The sequence below is a fragment of the Tasmannia lanceolata genome, unplaced genomic scaffold, assembly GCF_043159265.1.
Source record: "Tasmannia lanceolata isolate RefF3 unplaced genomic scaffold, GAP_Taslan_0.1 ptg000013l, whole genome shotgun sequence".
In the NCBI taxonomy this organism is placed as follows: Eukaryota; Viridiplantae; Streptophyta; class Magnoliopsida; order Canellales; family Winteraceae; genus Tasmannia; species Tasmannia lanceolata.
Window position 1 is genome coordinate 2,067,576 of NW_027518690.1, and position 23,410 is coordinate 2,090,985.

The following is a 23,410-nucleotide window of genomic DNA, read 5'->3' on the forward strand; positions in this document are numbered from 1 at the left end:
GTATTCATACATCTGTTTTAGGCATGAAATGTTTGGCCATAATGAATAGCTATGTTTTGCTCGAAAGAATCACTTTAGGTCCTTTTTTTTTTATTTTGAGAATTGATTTTGTCCAAAACTGATTACTGTGCTCTCTTTGGAGCAGTGCCTTGCCTGTTGAACGGTTCTTAACGTTTATAGTTGAAGGAGGTGGATGGGGGAGTTTGGGGGGCGGATTTATCACCTCCCTTCCATGAAATAAGTAAAGGAGCTGATATAGTCGCCCCTTTTCATTCACAGGTACAGCACCTCTACCTCCTTGAGCGGTTTTTTACCTGCTTAGATGGTAGAGACTGATAACTTTTTTAAAGTGACAAAATCTCCTCTCTCTCTCTCTCGTCCAATAACTTTCAACTTGGTTTCTCTCTGTCTCTCTCATGTGTAGGTTTTCTCGCTTTCTTCCATGTTTAAGCGCACGATCATTCCATTGATATGGTTGAACCACCTGTGTGGATATCACCACTTACCTTTTTCTATGTTATATGGATTCCACCACTTGCAACATTTTTAAGTCTGGTGTAAAAGCATGTGTTTCTATGTGTAAATGAAAATTCCTGCTGTAGAAAGCTATCGAAAGCTCTCAACAACTATAACCAATAGATGTTTCAGGAGGAAGGACAAGAACCCATTTCCCAACAAACTGCAGCCTCTATAGAAATCTCATGCAACTAAAGATTAGATGGGTGGAAACATAAGTGGAATATTAAACTAGGGCGCTGATATCCCCCCCCCCCCCCCCCCCCCCCCCACGGCTGGCTAACGTTAAACGTTAGGATATGTCACATTCCCACCATTTGACCGGTCTCTCTCCACTCTCACTCTCTCTCTCTCTCTCTCTCTCTCTCTCTCTCTCTCTCTCTCTCTCTCCACACACAAGGAACAGTTGGTGGCCCAACAGAAACCGTTGGTGGAATGGTGTGCTTAGGCCCCGCGCATACCACTGTAGGATAATCCAAACCGTCCATTTGATGGGCCATAAATGTAAATAGGCAGCGTCCCAAAATATCATTTCCATAGGCAGATCCTAGCCCTTCGATCTAAATAGAAACTACATCTTATACAACCTCTATAGATTGTAGGGTTGTGATCATCCTATGGAAATGATTTTTGGGGCACAACCTATTTACATTGTGGCCCATCAAATGAATGGTTTGGATCATTCTATGGAGTTGGTCGTAAAGTAACATTAAGGCCCGTCCACAACATAGGACGATCCAAGCTGTCCATGGTTTGGATAATCCTATGGAGTTGGTAACATTAATTAAGGCCCAATCGTAGGCCCCACCGATTTTTTTTCAAATTGAAGTGTGCTGTCCACAACATAGGATGATCCAAGCCGTCCATGGTTTGGATGCTCCTATAGTGTGGTTCGTACAGTAACATTAAGGCTCAATTTAGGCCCCACCTATATTTTTGAAAATGAAGTGTACCGTCCAGACCATAGGATGATCCGAGCCATCCATTTGATGGGCCATAACGTAAATGGGTTGTGCCCCCAAAAGGGTTGGCCCGTCAAATGAATGGTTTGGATCATCATGTGGTCGTACAGTAACATTAAGGCCCATCCACAACATAGGATGATCCAAGCCGTCCATGGTTTGGATAATCCTATGGAGTTGGTCGTACACTAACATTAAGGCCCAATAGTAGGCCCCACCGATATTTTTCAAATTGAAGCGTACCGTCCACAACATAGGATGATCCAAGCCGTCCATGGTTTGGATCATCCTATGGTGTGGTTCGTACCAATTTAGGCCCCACGCATATTTTTGAAAATGAAGTGTACCGTTCAGACCATAGGATGATCCGAGCCGTCCATTTGATGGGCCACAATGTAAATAGGTTGTGCCCCAAAAATCATTTCCGTAGGATAATCACAACCCTACAATCTATAGAGGTTGCATAAGATGTAGTTTTCTATTTAGATCGGAGGGCTAGGATCCGCCTATGGAAAAATATTTTGGGACGCAACCTATTTACGTTTATGGCCCATCAAATGGGCGGTTTGGATTATCCTATGGTGTGGTATGGGCGGGGCCTACATTGTTCAAAGATGGGCCCACCATTCCACCAATGGTTTCTGTTGGGCCCACCAACTGTTCCTGTTGTGTTTGTGGAGAGAGAGAGAGAGAGAGAGAGAGAGACCAGTCATATGGTGGGAATACGTTAGCCAGCCGTCGGGGCGGGGGGGGGGGGGGGGGGGGGGAGGGGGTTGGAGAAGCGAGGGTTGTCTAGGGAGGGAATTTTGTAAAAACCACTTTCATTGAATCCCATTTTGGTTGGATTTTTCAATTTTTTAAACAAGTAAAAAATGGTTTCGTTGGATCCTAGTTTTGGTTGGGTTCCAGTTTCTTCTGGTTTTCATTTTTTCAAACCAGTAAAAACTAGTTTCATTGGATTCTAGTTTTGTTTAATTACATTTTTTCGTAATCTTTCCATTTTTCAAACCAGTAAAAATTGGTTTACTTTGGATTCCAGTTTTGTTCATATTCTTTCCATTTTTCTGATAGTTTCTGCTTAGCCTTGTACACTTGTAGAGGTACCTTTGTAGGTTTCCTTAGTATATTGTTTCTAAGGATAGGTCTTGTCTTTGTACGCTTGATCTGATTCCCTATTCTTGTGATAGGGATATTGTCTTGTTTAGTGATTGTAATATCTTTTGTAGTTTAATAAACCGGTAGGGTTCCCCGCCAAACCCAGCTTACCTATAAACAAAAAAACTTTGTAGGTGTACTGCACTGTTACATCTTGGGCCGTGAGTACGGTTTGGGGTCGTGACAGAAAGGTGGTATCAGAACTTAGGTTTTAGGTCCTAGGAATTAGTAAATTAAGAAGCGAGATTTGTACGGAAAACTCGGATGTTAGAACCGTGCAAAGTTCTTAGTAGATTCACGGGTTGTGATCTTGTGGAACCTAGAATGTAGATGGTGACTTTGGGAGCTAGTGGATCATTGGACTTAGATTTGGTACACTGAGAAATTGGGCTTTGATATACATGAGCTATTGAAAGCTAACCTCCAAATTGTGAGTTTTGAAGAACCTAGTCTGCGATCTCTAGGGTCAGTAAGTACTACTTGTGAATTTTGTTTAACCTAACCAATTTTAGCAATCTGATCATCTAGACAATGAGAACATGATGAATCAAATTAGTGAAACCGAAGAATAAGATGTAATTATCTGTACTACCAGAGTCGAAGTGAAAGGATGTTATAGGTGATCTGATCTCATATCTGAATCTTTGGGAAAAACAGGAAATTCTGGAGCGAGTTTGAATGAGTGTAGGAGTCCTTTAAGATTATTGACTTATTTGAATCACATAACTCATATTTATCAGAAAATTCATTGGGATCTACATTTTTTGAAGATCCAAACCGTTCATTTGTTGAGCGCATATGCAAATAAGCATTTCCCCAAGAATAATCTCCATATGATGATCCTAACTCTTTTATCTGTAGAGGTTTATATATGGTTTTGTCCGTCTACAGATTGGAGGGATAGGATCATCCTATGGAGAAGATTTTATGGGCAAGCCTATTTGTGTTGAGGCAAAGAAATGAACGGTTTCTATTTTTTAACAAGATGGCCCAAGTGATTTTTTTTTTTAAGAAATACACTTCATGGATTCATTTCATAGAAAAGTGGCAAAGTTTACGGCCGGCTACTAACCTGAGGCCAACCCTCCTCCTTTATCCTGGCTTGGGACAGGTTGTGAAAAACACATGTGGCATCAATTGAGGAGAAGATGAGAGAGCACCGCTTAAAATGGTTTGGGCATATCCAACGTCGGCCTTTAGATGCTCCAATGAGAAGAAGTGATCCGTTTCAATTGATGGAATAAAAGAAGGTAGGGGCAAACTGAAAACAACATGGGTAGAAACGATGAGGAAAGACTTGAGGGCTAGGAACATAACAGAGAACATGACTTTGGATAGGAGAAAATGTAAGAAAATGATCCATGTAGACGAATTTAAAACGCTTTTTGCGCAAAGGGAGCAAAAAGCGTACATTTCTTTGTACCTATTTACATCTTTTATTCCTTCTCATTCTCATTCTTCAATCTGAGAAATCAGGTACCAATAAAGCAAAAAACAAATTAAAAAAAATTGAAGTTGAAGTTAAAACCAAAGCCATTCTCAGCCCTTGGAGATTTATTTGATACAGTTGAATGTGGTCGCCCCACCAAAATTCTCAGACATAAAGATTTCCCTATCCAAGCTGTAGCCAATCCCCGGATTACTTTGCGCCTTAGGAGTGCAACTTGGGACGGGTTGAGCTTTTGGTAGAAAATGAATTGGAACCAACCCAAACCCGACCCGAATTTAAGGTAAAAGCTCAACCCGAATTCCAAAAAATCTACCCGCGTTGCACCCCTATAAATGCGCCTAGCATGAATGAGCTGGTCGAGCTCACCTAGAGAGAGTTGCAAAAGAGGGCCCAAGTCCACAAGGAAAGGAGATGGGTCTATGGGCCTACAATCCCCTCTCACTATTATGTTGAGTTGAAAGTTGAATGTTGAAGTTAAAAATGAGTGGGAAGTGAGAACTCAACTGAAAAGGAGGGAGATGTCATTTCTTGGGTCCTGTTTGGATTGCCTGAATTACTACCTGAAAAGGTTTGGAAAACCAAAAACTTTCTAGAATTTCCTACTTTCCAATGTTTGTTTACACATGTAAAAAGTACCTTGAACCGCCACAGTTAAAAGTTATATTTAGAGGGACCTTCAATTTATAATAATACCCCTCTAAATAAGCCATAACCAACCCTCTAAGTTTTACTACAAAAAAAATAAAAAATCTGAGAAGTTTTTTTCTGTTAATCCCAACAAGGCCTTAAAGAGCCCTTTTAGTTGGAGAGTTGGAGCACTGGCCGCGAAAAAGGTCGGAAAGAGGGACCTTTTCCTTTAGACCTACCTTGACTGTGTTTACATACCACTATACCAGCATGTATTCCATCAGACCGCCAATTTTTAGTCTTCCCCAATTGGAGTTGATGCAGTTGCCACAAAAAATTCAGAAAAGGGACCTTTTCCATTAGAAGTACTTGAGGAAGGGTTGCAGAGGTAACCAATGCCAACTCCTTGAAAATTAAATTCAGAAATAAGGATATTTTGGCCACTTACCAAAACTGTAAAATATCTAATGCTTTAAAAAACAAAACAAAAATGAACAGTAGCACTCCACAATGCTCCCAAAGAGAAAGTATTAACAGTGCCTTGCTAGCATAAATTCTTTAAAATAATATCCTGGGTGGCTACCACCATTTCATAATAATTAATGTCAAGTAACATTCAAGATAAAACATAATGCAAGTTCAAAGACAAACCATAAATCCAGTTAAAGTTATTACAAAACAGAATAAACAGCCACTTTAGTCCTCTGGAAAGCTACCATCCAAAATAAATTGATACCATATAAAGAGAAAGAGCCAGAGAGCTCTTAAGAAATGAACTTCCATGCATAGCTGCCAAGTTTGACAGTCATTGCAAGGAGGAAGACCCACATCAAAGCTGTTACCACCCCTAAAAGAAACATAAAAGTGAATCCACCGCCGCGTAATGATGGTTCCATCACAAGCTTCTTCCCTAACGGTTTGCACTCGTAACAACACATGCGAGTAATATCCCTAAATTTGCCACAAGCGCATACGGGAAAGACAGTAACCTTAGTCTCAACACAAATCAGTTTTTCATCAGAGGAAGTAGTGTATTTGGAATTTTGCCCTTTGATCGGAGATGGGTACTCAAGGGACCAAGCAGGTTTTGCAGGGAGAGAACCCAACATGCTTAGGAGTTTTGACTTCAATGCTCCTTCACTGGAGTTACGCGGCACGCTTGAAGTTTCTATTTCGGGTAATTCACCTGGATGGAACATGATGATGATGATGATGATGGTGATTAATAATAGAAACTATGAAAGTTACGGTCAAAAAATTAAACCAGCAGACCTGCACCTCTGTCTTTCACCACAAACCAGAGGTCGCAGAACCCGTATTTGCTGCTGGGTCTACACAGGAACAGGCTAAAAGATTAAAAGAGGAAGTACAGAGAATTTTACTAGCAGAGTTGAAATCCAGATGTTTTTTTATAGGTAATGAGATTTTTTTATTTTATTTTTTTTGAAAATTAACAATTTCATATATTATCAAAAAAGTGGGACAAGGTGTCCCAATACAGAGGCTAAAGATATCGTGGCCATGATAAGCCAATACAATGAGTATGAGCGATAAGATCAAGTGAGATCCAAAGCTGTACAAAGGAATACAGTGGTTTCATTCGCTAGAACCCCCTCTCTAGCCAGTGTGTCGGCCTCAGAATTGGCTGTTCTCCTTCGGTGAGTAAGATTGGGGATCAGCCTACGAACCAAATCCCGAATCTCGTCAATAATATGAGATAGTCGCCAAGGGCCACCTCTAGTGTTACGAGCCAAGGAGATTACATTCGAGGAGTCGCCCTCGACGATTAGAGGCCCTAAATTGTTGCAATCGTACCATTTTAATCCTAGTAGACCCCTAGCCTCCGCGTCATTCGCGTCACATATTCCAGCCGGCCCTGAATAGGACATGAAAGTCCGTCCGAGATGATCCCGAATTATCCCACCAAAACCTGCCGGTCCTGGGTTTCCAAAGGAGCTCCCATCAAAGTTCAGTTTCAGCCAGCCCTCACTCGATGCATTCCACTGAGGGGTGATTAGAGTACGAGTCTTCTTTTCTTGCAAAATCCCTTTCCAGTTTTTTAAGGCTACTCCGATTGAATATGGAAGCTTTCCAGCTGCCTTTCCCCACGCAATAAGAGACAATTTTATCTCCAAGGTGATATGTCTCCAGTGCTTTGCTTTGTCGGAAAAAACTAATCGCAAACGAGAGTGCCCTCCATAGCGATTCGCCCAAGCATTCATGGAAAGATCCTCGCCAATTCATACTTACCTCTGGAACTTCCTCTTGGGCAATAAATCTCTCTTGGGCAAATGGCTGTGGCACTTTGGAACTGAAAAGTGCTTTGTGGCGTAGCATCATCGAGACCAAAAATGGTAGCTGCTGGGGGGACTGGGTTTGTAGAACACCTATAAGAGGTAAGGGTTCGGGGGCTTGGAGGTCAATAAGTTCGGTCTCAGAAAATTTCCGGTCATGCATTAGATTCAAAGTGGGGACGGGAGCTAATATTCGGTTTTGGCTGGACTTGTGGATAGGAGAGAAAACTTTGAAGGAGACATATCCTGAGCTGTTTCGAATAGCGGTGGAATGTAACGCACTGGTGGCTGATAATTTCAATAGGGATGCGGATAATGGAAAACCCATATGGGACATACGCATGCGGAGAAACCTAAAAGACGAAGAATTCCATCAGCTTTTATCACTACTTCGCGACTTGGAGGCCTGTTACTTCCCTTCACACGAAGAGGATCAACTAATATGGCAACCAGAATCGGAGGGTGACTTCACCGTTCGCTCTTTCTTCCGGCATCTCACAACAGAAAATGGATCAGCCTCCACATGTTCCTATGTCTGGCGCAAAGGGATACCACCCACCTTGCATCAACGCGTTCGCATGGACGGTCTCGAAAAAATGCATTAACACATGTGAACGACTCAAACAGCGATGCATACAGATGGCTAGTAGATGCTCTCTATGTTGCGCGGCAGAGGAAACGATTGACCATTTATTCCTCCACTGCCTTTTCTCGAGTTGCATATGGAACTCACTGTTTCGGAGTTTCGGGGCACTGTGGGTTATAAAGGTAATGAGATTTCATTCAAGAATTGCATTCAACATCTACATCCAACTGTTGCTTGATATATTTAGGGGTGAAACTCGGGTCGATTTTTGGGAATTCGGGTTGAACTTTTACCTTAAAATTGGGTCGGGTTTGGGTTGATTCCAATTCATTTTTTAGCAAAACCTCAACCCCACCCAACCCAAGTTGCACCCTAGATATATTATCTCAAAAAGCAAAAATAAAGACTCCATGTCATTCTGTTCGTTTTCCAGTATTACACTTCTGTCTACACAAAATCATCAAAAGAATGAAATTTTTGTGCCATAGTATCATAATAACACTGAGGATTGTGAAATCTACCTTCTCCCAATGGTTGTAGAATGTGTGTGTTTTCAACGTCTGCTGCCTGAACGAAAGGGGTAGCTGAGCTGTGCATGCCTACTTGAAATTCCCACATGGGATTTCTTCTTGAAACATCAATCTGATGTAAATAGAAACTATGATTAATTGCGATACTCAATCGGACACAAAGCTATTCCAATAGAACACAAGTAAAAGAAGATAAAGGAAAGCTTGCTCACCTCAGGATCAGTAGTAACAACACTCTGCAAGTTATCAAATGAGGAAAATAAATTGTCAGAAAATCCATATCCATCATCATTAGCTTCTCTTGGATACCCTAAATCCTTCAACTCTATATAGGAGTCATTATTGATGCCTGAAAGCATTTCTTGAATGGTGATGTCTTCTAAGTCATTGAAAATATCATCACTATCAGAAGCAACTGCATCTTTGAGATTAATATTAGGAGCAACTGGTTCCTGATTCTGCAAGCAAATCCAATGAAAAATTACAAAGGTGAGTAGCATGGTGGAAAGCTGTAACAAAAAAAACATGGAAAGCTATAACAATACACGTGGCCAAACAGCTATCTGAATAGGCTTACCTCATGAACACCATTTCCTTGAGAATATGAAGCACCATCTTCATTGCATAAAATATCCAGCAGCAGCTTACCAACATCGTCACACTCGGGCAGGGAAGGGTGCTCCTCACCACCACCAGAAGATCCGGACTGTAGAGTACAAGACCCCAGTAAAGAGCCAGATCCTTCCCCAGTTTCAAAGGTGCTCTTTGTCATGATAATATTTTGATCATCTACTGGCGGAAGCGAAGGAGATCTTGGGCCAACAAGAGGAAAAGGTATCAAGGAATCATCTCCCATATCATCCTCCCATTCTTCCTCCTTAAACGGTGCTCCATGCTGTTCACCATTTTTCGGGCCTGGGCCACTTTTTTGAAAAATCTTGCACAGCACATAAGCATCCTGCAGAGAAGTGAACTATACTTATTTTTGAGGCCGTACCGTACATAAATGAGAGTGGGGACATGGATGGCAACAAATGTTGGAGTTAATGAAATATTTCCCACAGATGTCCATCAAACGAGAAAAGCATGGTGTTCACAAAGACCATTGGTAAATAGACAATCCAGGACTATAAATCACTTTCTAGCTTTAACTTTTTTTCTTCATTTATTTGATATGTATGATGAATTTTCAATAAATTTTGAACACTGATGTCATGCTACACACCATCACCAATATGGCAAACTCTCTTAATTTCAATCATTTTCCAGAATACAAATTAGTAATACTGATAAACTAGCAAAGTAATGTATCAGCCATGATCCAATATCATCAAGGAGCCGCTAACAAAATGAGTTACGATATGGGAGGTCCAACGACCAGTAATCACAACAGTTACATAAGTCCATATAATGTTGTCATTGAAATTGGGAAAATTGAGTAAGTTCTTGAATTAATATATCAGTAGTCCTATAAAAGCAGTAATTATAAAGCTGCTTCATAACATGGACCTTAAAAAGGTGGTTGTGGAAGGGGATTCTCTCAATGTTATTAGATGGCTGAGAGGCTCAAAAGCGGTACCTTGGAGATTTACCTCCTTATTTGATGAAATTCAAGATAGAATTGGTGGGGCATCCATATCTTTTAGCCGTGTTAGGCGATCAGCAAAAGGTGAGATGGACAGGTTAGCAAGAGAAGGGGTGTCGAAAGAGTGTAGAGCTCATTGATTCCTCCCTCCCTAGCTACTTGACTGGTGTATTTTTGTCCATGTTCCTTTTAAGCTTAGCTCTGTATTGTCAGGGACCTACTCGGTCTCTGTTTCCTTTGACGAAATATTTTTACCATTCAAAAAAATAAAGCCTACGAGGCGTATGCCTCAAAGTATGGTGTTCTCAAAGCACCTCAAGGTGTACTGCAAAAAAATTGACACAAATGAGGGTTACTCCTCAATGTGCCTCAGGTCAGACATATGCCTATGTGCCTCTGCAGGTCGTATAGGTGAAGAAAAGGACTAGTTTGGAATGGGTTATATAGCTCCCATTTTGGGACCAAATCACTCTCACACGATTTATAGAAGATAAAGGTTTTAGGAGTTTAGTTTTGGGATAACTATTTTGTTTATTACTCCCTAATTGTTCAATGGAGAATCGAGATCCATGAGTTCTGAGGGATTTCTCGCATCAAGGTATTCTGTATGGTGTGTCCAAAAGAAAAAAGAAGTAAAATAGGATACAGAAAAGAAGTATCCGAGGCGTATCCTTACTCTTATCAAGTATCCTTTTTCTAATATTCCAGACTTTTGAAGGTTTTGAGCATAGATGAAAAGGTGCATATGTATAAGAAAGCCTTCAATTCCTCATGAATTTAGGTCTTCATCTTCAATGTAATTGTCCACATCCTCTTCATCCATTGGATGCCCTCATCATCCTCACCCTCTGCCCCATCTCCCTCTTCATCATATTCTTCTTCCTCATTTGTGTTCATTGGTTTACGCCACTTCTGGAACATAATGTGTCTAGTTTAGTCAAAACCATTTTTAAATTGACAAATATATTCATACCAGCAAAATTACAATGGGGACCAGTAGTCCCACTAGATTTACATAGTATGAATTGCCCAGGAGCATTCTCCTTGGCCCAAAAGAAAAACCCATTACCCGTTACATTACCCAATAGCCTCAACTGAATCAAATCCAGCAAAAAATAACATAAATTTGTGGGGCCCACCAAGTCAAGATCGTGACCTGCCACATCACACCGATTTCTCCACCACAATCCAACTGGCAAATTCGATTTTCAAAAATCCCGCTCGAAGACCCAGAGCTATTGTGTGCCCCTAACTGTGCACAATAGCCAACCACCCAACATCATCATCCGATCTCAGGCGGCCTCCACCTCGAACCACCACCAAACACAGGCGGCTCCCCATTGAAAATATATCAAATCCTTCCACCATCCTCTCCAAAACCTACTTCCACTAACCCAAAAATCATCCCATCCGAAAGTATACTCCAAGCCCTAACCCTAAACCGTAACCCTAAAGACCATAATACTCCCCTTCAACCTTTAACCCTAACCCTAACAACCCTAATACCCCCCTCCTCCTCCTCCTACTCCTACTTCAAACCCTAACCCTACATGGCTACTAATGCGTCTCATTGCCGTTGTCCACAACCTCCCTCACCTCCACATCCAACCTCCTCCTTTTCCCCTGAATCCGGACACCATTTTCCTTACATCGGCCCCTTCCACAGCCTCCGACGACTCCCCCAACCACTTTCTCCATCAACCTAACCAGATCCGCCCTTTCACCATTATATCTGGCCCTCTCGAGCCCAGATCCGGCCATTCCGCCCCTCCAGCCACCATCTCTACAATTCCTGCGAGATCGGCCCATCTCCGGGCAACATCCGGCCACCATCTTCTCCCTTGCCCATCAAGAGAGAGAGAGAGATAGATCAGAGAGAGAGAGGAAGAGATTAGAAAGAGAGAGGGAGAGAGAGAGAGAGAGAGAAGATCAGAGAGAGAGAGAGAGAGAGAGAGAGATGAAGCCGCCTCCCTCCCTAAGGATTCCGTTGACCTAGGGAGGGAGGGAGAATAGTGCATTAATTCTAAACTAACCTTAGTCAAAACCATTATTGTCGAGGTTCGGAGTTATATGGGTTCTACCGGGTAAACTAACTCAGTTGTTTGATAATTGGCAAATGTCTCCTTAGAAGGGAAAAGGGAAAATATTGTGGGATGTATTATTCCTTGCAATGATATGGATTCTTTGGAAAGAAAGAAATGCTAGGGTGTTTAAAGGAGTCTCAAAAAGAACTCTCCTCCTATTTAATAAAATCATAGCACTCACAATATCTTGGGTTAGAACCATTACAAGTTTTGCATTTGTGTCTGCTTATGATATGTGGCATGGATGGAGAGTGATAACGCGAGGGTGTAAGGAATGAACCTAATATAACCCAATCTTGGGAGCCACCTGATCAACGGCTCTTGAAACTCAACTTCGATGGTTCTAGTATGGGAAATCCGGGCCCATCTGGAAATGGGGGAGTTTTAAGAGATGACCAAGGAAATGTCATATGGGCCTTCTCGGGTCCGATTGGGGTAGCGGATGCCAATGAGGCGGAAATAAGGGCCATTCACCATGGTATCAAACTTCTTATGAATGTAGACATGGAAAAGGTGAAAATTGAAGGATACTCAATGAAAGTGATAAAATGGCTCAATGGCAATCACTAAATACCATGGAGGTTTGCGGTGCTTTTTGATGAAATTCAAGACCGCGTTGGAGAAGCTACTATAATAGCCTATCACGTAAAGAGGTTCGCAAACAGCGTAGCGAATAAACTAGCCCGAGATGGGGTTCTCCAGGCAAGCGTGGAGCAATTTGATTTTTACCGCCGTGATAGTTTTTGTGTACTTTGTATTATTTTTGCTATGTTTATATTGTTATGACCTTCTCGATCTCTTCCTTTTTATATTAATGATATTCACCATTCAAAAAAAAAAACCATTATGGAACTAAATAAAAACACAATTCCTGGATATTTGGTTTTATTGTTTAAAAAGGCAAAAGGAGACAATGTGTCACATAATATGCTAGAATAAAGAGATTTGTATGGTGCTATGAATTAGCAATGAAAGAAATTTTGCTAATTTAATATCAGATCACTATCGTTGTATCTTAGGGTCTACAGATCCTTCTATGGAACAAAAACATATCAATATCATAGCCCCGTATGAAGATTTTGGAGTCTAGGGTATCCTCATACCCAATCCCTAAGCATATCAGATACTGATGCAGGCTTAGGTTATCTTAGGAATAGGGATATAGGGACTGTTATAACAGATTTAAAATAGGCGACAAATCTAGAAAGATCTGAGAAAACTTAGTAAGGATGGCAGATCTGGGGTAAAGGAATGAATCTGGATTTAATTTTGTAGGGAAAACTGTAGCAAATTTTATTTGGACTTTTACAGCTTAAAGTGGACTCTGATGTGTCAAGGCATTTTGATAGGTGTCAAGGTATAGCTGAAACGTGTCAAGAAAGGTTGGGGTGGACTGTTTGTCTAAGAAATAGGATGTTGACAGTTAGTAGGACAGGTTAAAGAGGCTGCTTCGGAGTAGGTGTAGGAACATAAGAGAATTAAGGGAATATAGGACTGATTGGTAGGTTTACAAGTTGTGTAGTCCAATAGGATGTACTGTAACTGCAATATCATGCTGGAAGTTTATTAACTGGTTGTTGGGTTTAATAAGGTCGAGGAAAAGAGGGGTCTTGGGTAGAATTTGAGGTCTGTAACAGACGTGGGTACGGCTAATCTGTAGAAATTTCACTGCATGTTTTTAGCAATTGCATAGCAGCTAGGTTAATAGGGTTTAAAAACTGTTGGGAGCTGTAACAGATTCAGAAATTGGGTTTCAGGGGTTTAAGGACAATTCAGGTAGGTTCTTGGGGTAATCTTTAGCTGGTAGGATATCTAGGTCAGGTGGGTTTCTAGTACGGTCGAAAGCTGAAGAGACGGTGTATGTACAGATTTGTGCTACAGGTTTGCAGGGAGAAGGGTATCAATAGACTGCAGGGGTGGTTATAGTGGTTTCTTGCACCTTTTTTTTTTTTTTGAATGGTAGTTTCTTGGAAATTTTTCTTAAGGGTTCATTTAGCCGACCCCAACTAGTTTGGGACAAAGGCTTTGTTGAGATGAGTTGAGTTGAGTTGAGAATGGTAGTTTCTTGGACTATTCTAGGGCGAAGATTTAGGTTTAGGATAGATCTGCTACGGGAAAAAAAGGATTGTTAACTAGAATTTTTGGAGTTAATGGCTATAGGAAAAAAAACATTAAGGGATAGGGTTGGGACCTTGGACGATGAAATTAAGGTTAAAGATCTGAAATTTTATAATTGGGAGAGGAGTCTATAGGAGAAAAAAGGAATTGGAAAATAAGTTAACTGGAATCATCCAATGTCCTCATAGGCATCACACTTAGGAGTTTGAAGCATCACAAAGGGCCATAGGCCTAACAATTTGTAGATAAAAGCAATCCCACAAAATTGTGAGGAGGTAGTAGAAGTCCACTTCTACTCCAACATTAAAGCATAAAACCCTCAATAGGTTGCCACCTTGACTAGGCTAAACTTGGATTACTTATGAACTCTTATTGGACTAGAATATTAACCCTTAACATCCAATTAAAAGGACTCTTAAAACTAAATAATACTACAACTCTTATTGTTGCCATGTGGGTCATCATTGTCACTTAAGTGACATGATGTCATGTTGGCCCTTGTGGTAAGTTAATAACTTAAATAAAATAAAAATGCAATGACTCAATTGCCCTTACAACTTAAGACTTCCGTAAAACATACATGGGGCCCATTCAAAACACTAATAACTTGAGGGAGTTAATTGGCCTAGCTGGGAGAAGACACGACCACCCCCCAAAATAAACAAAGGAAAAAAAAATCCTCTCTTCCCTTCTTATGAATGAAAACTTCATAACTCCTAAAAAAATACTGCTTTAACGGCAAGGATGGCCCTCATCATTCTCCCCTCCTTGACAAGAACTCAACTCCGTCGACATCGAGTGTAGGGATATGGTTGACATGCCGGAAGTTTTCGACAGAGATCCACCTACAAGTAGAGAATATTTGTCGTTCCCATCTGATAAGATCCATCGAACAAGATATCTCTAACAGGTGATTCTTCTAAATTCTTCTAATAGATACGATCTTGGCATCAAACTCTTCTTCTATGAATTCTGCAAGATTCGGCACGAGTGATTGACAAAAAGGCGGCTAATCCACATTTGTAGCACATCAGCTTCATCATTCTCATTCTCGACCTCTTAGCCTCCCATTTTGTAGCCTCTCATTAAATTGAAGTTGAAGTTGCATATTCAGTAAAACATATCACAGTCCTGTATCCATTCTGTTACGGACTGATGCATGTTAGTTCTCAATTGTCGGAGTCGATTGTGGACCTATTGGTAATCGTAAGATTGGTCCGAGGGGGTTACCATGTTTTCTTGTTCCTCATTTGTTGTGAATTGGTCTTTGCCATAAAAGAATTTTCGCTTGGATCTTCCAACATTCTATTGTTTCAATAGTAACTCTTCTCTCTAAAAGGCTCTCAGCGAGTATTTTTCCTTTAACTAGTTCTTCATCTCAACCCAAAGAGTAATTGGTGGTTGCCCCATGTGCATCGTTGATTTCCTAAGTTCCTCCACAACACGTTTGCGTATCCAATCAATTTCATCCTGGAAAATTTGACTCTCCGATCCTTTAACAGATTGTACTAATCGCCATTCAAAAAAATAAAAAAAACATATTGTACTAATTGAAATAACCTTGCATCGCAGCTAGCCAATCGATGAATAATTTTGGATTGAGGTCATCGCCAAAATCAAGTGCTTCAATGTGGACCTTCTTAGTAACGTCTCCCTTAGGATCAATAAAATCGGGTTTGTCATGCACCTCATTGCTCAAGGCAGTTGCAGGTTTTGGACTCATTACTCGGGCAGTCCTAGGGATTGCCCTCAGATCGGGATAGATGATTGCACATCATCACAGTTGGTTGGAAATTCAACAAGATCATCTCTGCTCTGTCAAGATTTCCAAATGCCTCTATAGTTTCATGCTTTAGAGTGCAACCTCTAACTTCCCGCAGTAGTGCCTCCATGGTGTCAAACCTTTCAACTAGTTTGAGGACAATTTCTTTAAGTTCTTGCTCTTCGAGCCTTCCTTTGTAGGTCCTTCTGCTTCACATTTCCATGGTGAAACCAAGGCTTCGATGCCAAACTGATGCCAGCTGGAACGGGAAGACTCGAGGTGTTGTAGCTTTGATAAATTGATGTAAGAGCAAAAGGGAAGAACTAGGTATGGTAACTATCTGACCAATACATGTAGGATAGACAAGAGAAAGGGATATATTTAGGTCTAAGGTTCAAACTTAGGTTTACACCCATGCATAGCATGGGCCAAGAATGCTATTAAAAATATAAACAGTACCATTTCATAATTTTTGCACTTAATGAAATCACCCTGTAATTGAAATTTCATCAATTAAATCCTGACATTTGAACCATAGCAAATTTACCATTTGTTAGCAAAAGACATCTCCATACTAAACTTAAAACAGTCTTCCAACTTTATTAAAATGCATGCTTCACTAAAATGTCAAATACATTTTTATCAGGTACAAATATTGCAGACATCTCTGTTGTTAAAATCTTACGATCGATGATTTGAATCTTACGATTCAAAACGATTCATGGGTTGAACGATTTAGATCAGACGAAGAATCTTTTTTCGTAAAAATCTTACGATTCGACTTTGAATCGTGCAATTTTTACGATTCTTTTCACGATTTTTACAAATCTTTTTTTTTTTTTTTTTTTTTTTGGATTTTCAGAACTGATTGTGATTTCAAAATGCTTTGTTTATTGCTGATATTTCTTTGTATGGTGATTATTATAGATTTGAGTTTGTGCTTTGTTTACTGTTGTAATAAATTATATAATGATTTATTATATTATGAATATAGTTTGTGCTTTGTTTAGTAATTTATTGTGCGATGAATATGGTTTGTGCTTCGGATTTTACTAATCAAGGAATTTTATATTTAATTTAATAGTTTCAAATGGAAAATAGATAATTACTCATTTTATTCTTATTTTTTACCTTTTCATATTTTTTTAATATTTTTTCTCATTTCTATATATAAATCTCAAAAAATCTTACAATTTACGATCCGATTTACGATTTGAACCCTTATACGATTTACGATTCGATTCCGATTTTCAGAACCTTGGCAGACATCCTACAATCATGCAACAAAAACCTCCTAGAGTGCATTACAAATTTGGTTTTGGGCAGGGACTTTCAAGCTTAATTTCACTACCCAATTCAACAATTTTCAATCCTTGTTTTTATTCTCTAGGTTGGAGTACAAGCAACACTGAAATCTATATTGCAACAGTACGGATACGAGTGTCGGAATCCGACATAGGTATCAAGTGTCAGATTGAGCTAACCTCAAAAAAAAAAAAAAAGGTTTTGTCACTTTGTGGATTCAGCCAACTTTAAACCATTTAGATGATAATATAGTTATATATTGAAAATTTTGGTAGATTAAGTATATTATTTTATTTCCATATAAAAAAACTTACTGCTAGAATAGATAAAAAAAGGTTTTGTGGACTCAGCCAAGTTTAAATCTTTTTGATGATAATATAGTTATATATTGAAAATTTTGGTAGATTAAGTAAGTATATTATTTCATTTCCATATAAAAAAAACTTACTGCTAGAATAGATAAAACTAAAAACAAGTTATAATTATGATTTTGTAATAAAATTTAGAAAAAAAAATAGATTAAAGAGATCTAAAAGTATTGCAGAGAATCCTAAAGTGTGGGAATCCAACACATGTCTGACACGGGTACGAATCCAACACGTGTCCGACATGGGTACGTCAAGTTCTACAAATGTCAAGAAGAGATAATCTTGGAATTGGCAATATATTTTAATCAATTGTAAAATGCAATACTTTTATATAATAATATGCTTATGATAGATAATATATTTGGGAATTTTAATATGTTAAGAAAATAAAATTCTTTTTTTTTGCCAACCCCAACTAGTTTGGGACAAAGGCTTTGTTGAGTTGAGTTGAGTTGAATTCTTTTTTATGATAAATGCAATGCTTTGTTTCTTGTATAAAAAGCTTACCATTGGGATGGATAAAACATAAAACTTGTTGAATCTGTAAATTTGTGTTATTAATATTCATAAAAAAGACAAAAGGCATCGAAAGTGCTGCAGCGTAGCCATTTGAGTGTCAGAACCTGACACATGTCCAAAATGGCTACTTTGCCTATTCGGATGGGTCCAATAAGACATAGACTACTCCATGTTATTGATTGCTCAAATAATCATCAATCATGGCATTTGATTGATGCTTGTTGTATTTGTGGCTGAGTATCTTCATTATTACATACCAATCACTTATTTGCAAAGGGTGTTCTGATTTCCGTATGCTGCTTCAATGTAGACAACCTAATATCAAAATACAAGATTGGTGATTTGAGATTTGGGATTCCCTAGCTACGATAATTAGGTAACCCAAGCAAATCCTAGGCATTTTCACGAACTGGTTCTCCAATTAAAGTTTATTGTTGGTTTCAACAATCTTGGGAATCTACACCAGCAATGACTGTAAAATCATATCAGCATATTTTCCCCAGCCCCCCCCCCCCACCCACAAAAAAGGAAAAATGTCATTTAATTGTCCACGGAAAGGTCACTATGTTAGTACCCAAAAGAATATATGAAAAGGTACACAGCATTGAACAAGACAATATTGTGTCATAAGTCATCAGAAGTTTCAGACATCTTAATTGTTACCTGTGAGATGCCAGCATCAACCAGTTCCAGGTCTTCGAGCCTATATTCGTGCATTACCCAATCAGTTCTCGTTCCTCGTGGTGCCCTTCCTAGATGGAAAACTAGAGTTTTCTTCATCCCAACAGTTCGAGAATTATGACAAATAGATCTATCCTTTCCAGTGGTTTTCCAGTATCCAATGTCAGTGGCACGGTTTGTTCTCGGGCCATTCGCATATTTCCTATCTCGAGGGGAAACGAAATACCACTCAAGGTCTTTGCTTTGCCAGCAAGATTTTTCTGCATCCAAATCAAAGCGCTATGAGGTTATGATTCACATAAAAAAAAGCATGGACTGGAAAAAATAGAACAAAAACTTTTTTTTTAATGGTGGAAAAAACAATAGCTTTATAAAACTGTTTCACTGTTCCTGAGAAAAAAATACAAAAAGAGAAAAAAATGAATGCCGTCTAGTTAGTGCAGAAAAATATTACAACCAACATTCAATACCCGGCCACAACAGCAGGGCATGGGCATCCTGAGAGCATTCCACAAGATTTTTTTTCTTTTGAAATGGAAGATTCCACTAGATTGCATACAAAAAATAACCTGACACCATAGTTACCAGGGTGGGAAACGAATTTGGGAAGTGAAACGTGAAACCGAAACGGGAAACACAAAGAAAAAATAGATGGAAAACGATAAACGGGAAAATGTTAAAAATCGAATTAGAAACACATTGAAAAACATCTTAGGGAAGGCATAACAAACATTTCAGAAACGATAGAGAAACGGAAATGAAAACACACGAAACACAAGGAAAACATGAAATATATGGTTTTGTAAGTTAAAATTTTTTTAATTTCAAATTTCTATTTGAATATTTCTTATTTTTATTTTTTAATACAATATATGCTATAGTTTTTCTTTTTAATATCTATTCCCCAATTTTTTGGTGTGTTTTCTCGAAAACAATTTTTGTAAGTTTCACACATGTTTCCCACACATTCCACATGTTTTCTAGGAGTTTTCCATACGTTTCTCAAGGTTTCACACATGTTTCACATAAGTTTCTCATACATTTCCCATGTGTTTCCAATGCATTTCGGAAATGTTTCCCCAATTTTTTCTATCTTGTTTCAGAAACGTTTCCGAAACACATTTTAGGGGAAACGGGTTTCCCACCAGCCCAATAAGTTTCCAGCTACCGTGCCTGAAACTATCAAAATTGGGTGTCCCCTTTTAGAAACAACAATTTGCAGATGTAGGGAGAATTATCTTCGAAAAATTAAGCAAATAAAATAAGAATACAACATAAATCTCAATCAAAAGAGGAAGCAAGATTGGTGCTCACAAAAATAAAAAAGGAAAACATGGAAACAAGATTCACTGTATAAAAATATAAAATCATTCAACCTACTAAATAGTACAGAAACGTGAGAGGAAAAGGGATACCTGGAAGATCCCATGGAGCAAACTTGTACAAATCAAGCTCGGTGATAGCTTCGAAACAAAGTGATTTTCCCATAACCTTTCTTTTTAAATAATATCTAACCAGCTCCTCATCCGTCGGGTGAAACCGAAAACCAGGTGGAAGGGAACCCCTCGCCATTAACAACCCCTATATGTATGTGCTACTTCCTTTAAATACTAAAACAAGAGATCCTTTTGTTACAAATCAAACAGTAAGTATCAATAACCACTGCAACCTAGAACTATAACAAGTAAACAACAAAGCTTCTCGGGAATCAGTCAAAAGTGATCAAGTCCGGTGTCGGAATAGACTAAATCGAGAACACCACAACCGATCACGGTAGAGGAAACAAAAATCAGTGCGAAGTAGGCATGAATATTCGTTGCTGAAGTTTAAAGACATTTGATGAGCAAACAAGACCTGTAGTTAATGAAAAGGAGGTCAGTCTTCCCCACCTAAAGCAAAACAAAAAAGCATAGAGGTGTTGAAGCACCTTATTTCCAAACCAGAAAAAATAAATCCAAAATGCTAGATTGTTCCCATTTGTTAAAAGATTGAAAAACACTAATCGAGATGAACGAATGATACCTAAGAAAAACCTAGGAAACCATGAAAGTATGACATAAAATCCGTTGAATGGTTGGAAAAAGATGATAAGAAAATGACAATAGATAGATGCAAATAGGTAGTAGACAAAACACGGAGGTCAGTCCCTGCAAAAGCCTATGAACAAGGGAAACTCCTAAAACTATCAAATGAGAATTCACAGCACCACTAGCCTGAAATATAAAAGTAACTCAGACTCAAAATATTACAAACCCTTATAAAAGTAACTCCCTCTCAAAATATTAAAAACCCAACAAACCATTAGAAAAAGTGAAAAACCAAAACCTTTTAGACCCAATTTGGATTGCAAGAAAAAATATTTCTGATGGAAAAGTATAGCTCTGGAAAAAAATTTCTCTCCACATGTTAGAGGGAAATAACATGACTGGTTAATTTAGAGGGATATCATCATAAATTGAAGGTCCCCTCTAAATAAAATTTGAACAGGGTTGCTTCAAACTATCGTTTTCCGTGTGTGAAAAATGTAGGATATTTTAAAAATAAAAATATTTTTCATTTCCAAACTTCTTCAGGAAATTCTTGCAATCCAAATACGGCGTTACGGATCAAAACACACCTAAAATAGAAAAAGTAAATAAAACCCAATCAAACACAAAACACAAGAAAAAACCTAGAAACAACAAAAGCTCTCAGATTTCGCATAAAGCTCCAGAACAGAAAACAGAAAATCAACACCTAAAATATGAAAATTAAATAAAACCCTCTCAAACGCACAACACAAGAAAAACCCTAGAAACAAAAAAAAAAAAAAAAACAGCTCAACAAAAAACTCTCAAGACTTTTTTTTCTTTTTTTCTTTTTGCAAAAATATAGAATAGAATTTCCTGACAAAAAATCATCTACTCATTCTCAATTAGAACCCGAACAAAACCCTAAACAGGTCGTGTCAAGAAAACACAAACCCTAGATAACCACAGCTGATGAAACTAAGAAATCGTATAAGAGAAAAAGAAAACATAATAAAATAAGCTCATCAAAACCCTAGAAACGATGAGAAAAAACCTTTCGAAACACAATATCGAGAATCAACATCAAAACCCTAGAAAGGACGAGAAAAAACCCTTTCGAAACACGATATTGATGATCAGCATCAAAACCCTACACATAACCACAGCTGATGAAACTTAGAAATCGTTAGCCAGGTGAGAAACTGAAAACAAGATAAATAAGATTATCAAAAACCCTAGAAACGAGGTTTGGAAACACACTATGGATGAACAACATCAAAACCCTACATTCTGCTCAGCCGTTCATTGAGATGAGCAGAAAAATGAGAAACAAACTAACTGTAAAAAATGAAACAGAGAAAATAAGATTACAGAACTTACCTTTACAGCAGAGTACGCGCCACAGAGAGAAAATGAGAGAAACCCTCGCGTGAGAGAAGAGACAGAGAGGGTGACTCGAGGGAAAAATGGAGGGGAGGAATTTTAATAAGAAGAGAGAGACAGAGCGCGCGAAAGAGAGAAGAAGCTTCTCTTACACTCCTCTCTTCCTATTGGCTCTTCATTTGGTAATTTTTCCTACGTTCACACTTAAAATTCTGAATCACTCATTTGTAATGGGATTTGCTAGGGACAATGATACAAGACATTTCACGCCTCGGCTGTTGCATGTGAGAGCAGCCACCTCAGATTAATAAATGAATTAAGATAAAATCTGAGCCTACTTGGCTGCTCTCACTTGCAACATCCCACATTATTTGGGTTTTTCCAGGGTATTCATTTGTTGGGCATTATCCTAACCCTCAGATTTGTGGAGATTTAAAATGGACGGCATAGTATAGAAACCTCTGCGGATGAGATGGTTAAGATCATCTTATGTTTATGATTTTTTGAGCACCACCTTTCTCTATGTCAGGGCCCAACAAATGAATGGATTGGATCACCCAAACAATGTGGGCTCCACAGTATTTTTGGGTTGCGTGCACGGTTGTCTTCCTTGTAAAATATCTTTCTTTTCCACCATTTTAAATTATATTTAAGTTTTTTTTGTCACAGTTGGGAATCATGGCATTGGGCGTATTTGATTTATGAGTATAATCTTGTAGTGCAACAACAGCTCATAAGGTCAAATGACAGTTGGGATTAAAATGATTTTTCTTGGGCAGTGATATTCCACCCCCCCTCCCCCGGCCTAAGGCTCTGTTCACTTGTTTTCCCGGGAAAGGAAATGAAAATGTTTCTCGGAAATCTGACGTAGCATTAGGAGAAGAAATCCAAGGAATCTGTGCAGGAAAAGGTTTTCCTAGACTTTTTTGGACTATTCACTTGCGAAGGAAAAGGTTTCTAGGGAAACTGCTTGCCCTTCTTTTCGCACTAGTTTTCCAGGGAAACGAAATCTGTGTGTTTTTTGTCGGAAATGAAATCCCTAATGCTCTGTATGGTTGCCAGGTTTTTTTTGTTCCCGGGAGTTATGTGGGAGAAAAAAATACCCTGGGAGATAGGTGGGAAAAAAAGAGTCCTGGAAGTATCCTGGTAAAATAAAAATCCCATGTTTGGTTATGTGGGAGAAAAAAATACCCTGGGAGATATGGTGGGAAAAAAAAAAAACCTTTGTTTGGTTGCTTGAACTGTTGGGTAGAAAAAAATTCTTCTCAAGCTTATTTTTGGTTCCTGAGTTTATTTTTGTTCCTGGGGTTATCTTTGGATGGGATGAAAAGGCAATCATTACAAAAGTGGGATTAAAAAATTCACCCCACAAGTAATCATTACAAGAGCGGGATTAAAATAAACCTAGTGCTAAAAGGCAACCAAACATGTGATGGGACCAAAATTTAACTTACTCTCCCACAAAACTCCCAGGAA

General features: G+C 38.9%; 1 protein-coding gene across 2 annotated transcripts; it reads right to left on the reverse strand.

Moving 5' to 3' along the window:
* Positions 1-5,264: 5,264 nt before the first annotated feature.
* LOC143889475 (NAC domain-containing protein 72-like) lies at positions 5,265-22,083 on the reverse strand. Of its 2 annotated transcripts, XM_077393693.1 has the most exons (8): positions 21,932-22,083; positions 19,958-20,396; positions 18,525-18,802; positions 8,698-9,078; positions 8,333-8,578; positions 8,112-8,232; positions 5,983-6,041; positions 5,759-5,896 (listed from the first exon to the last, which is right to left on the reverse strand). In XM_077393693.1, exons 2-7 carry the CDS (start codon positions 20,112-20,114, stop codon positions 5,998-6,000), a joined length of 1,227 nt encoding a protein of 408 aa, XP_077249808.1. In that variant the 5' UTR covers positions 20,115-20,396; positions 21,932-22,083; the 3' UTR covers positions 5,759-5,896; positions 5,983-5,997. The 2 variants fall into 2 exon arrangements, with proteins under 2 accessions (XP_077249807.1, XP_077249808.1); XM_077393692.1 differs by lacking the exon at positions 5,983-6,041 and having other exon boundaries at positions 5,265-5,896.
* Positions 22,084-23,410: the final 1,327 nt, after the last annotated feature.

What these genes read in the sequence shown, in the direction of transcription:
- LOC143889475 (XM_077393692.1), bottom strand. Translation starts at nt 20,114, where the DNA reads ATGGCGAGGGGTTCCCTTCCACCTGGTTTTCGGTTTCACCCGACGGAT. An exon ending in TTGATGCTGGCATCTCACAG is followed by an intron (nt 9,079 to 18,524) that starts GTAACAATTAAG and finishes ACTTCTCTGCAG; the next exon opens with GATGCTTATGTGCTGTGCAA. An exon ending in TCTACAACCATTGGGAGAAG is followed by an intron (nt 5,897 to 8,111) that starts GTAGATTTCACA and finishes TGTTCCATCCAG; the next exon opens with GTGAATTACCCGAAATAGAA.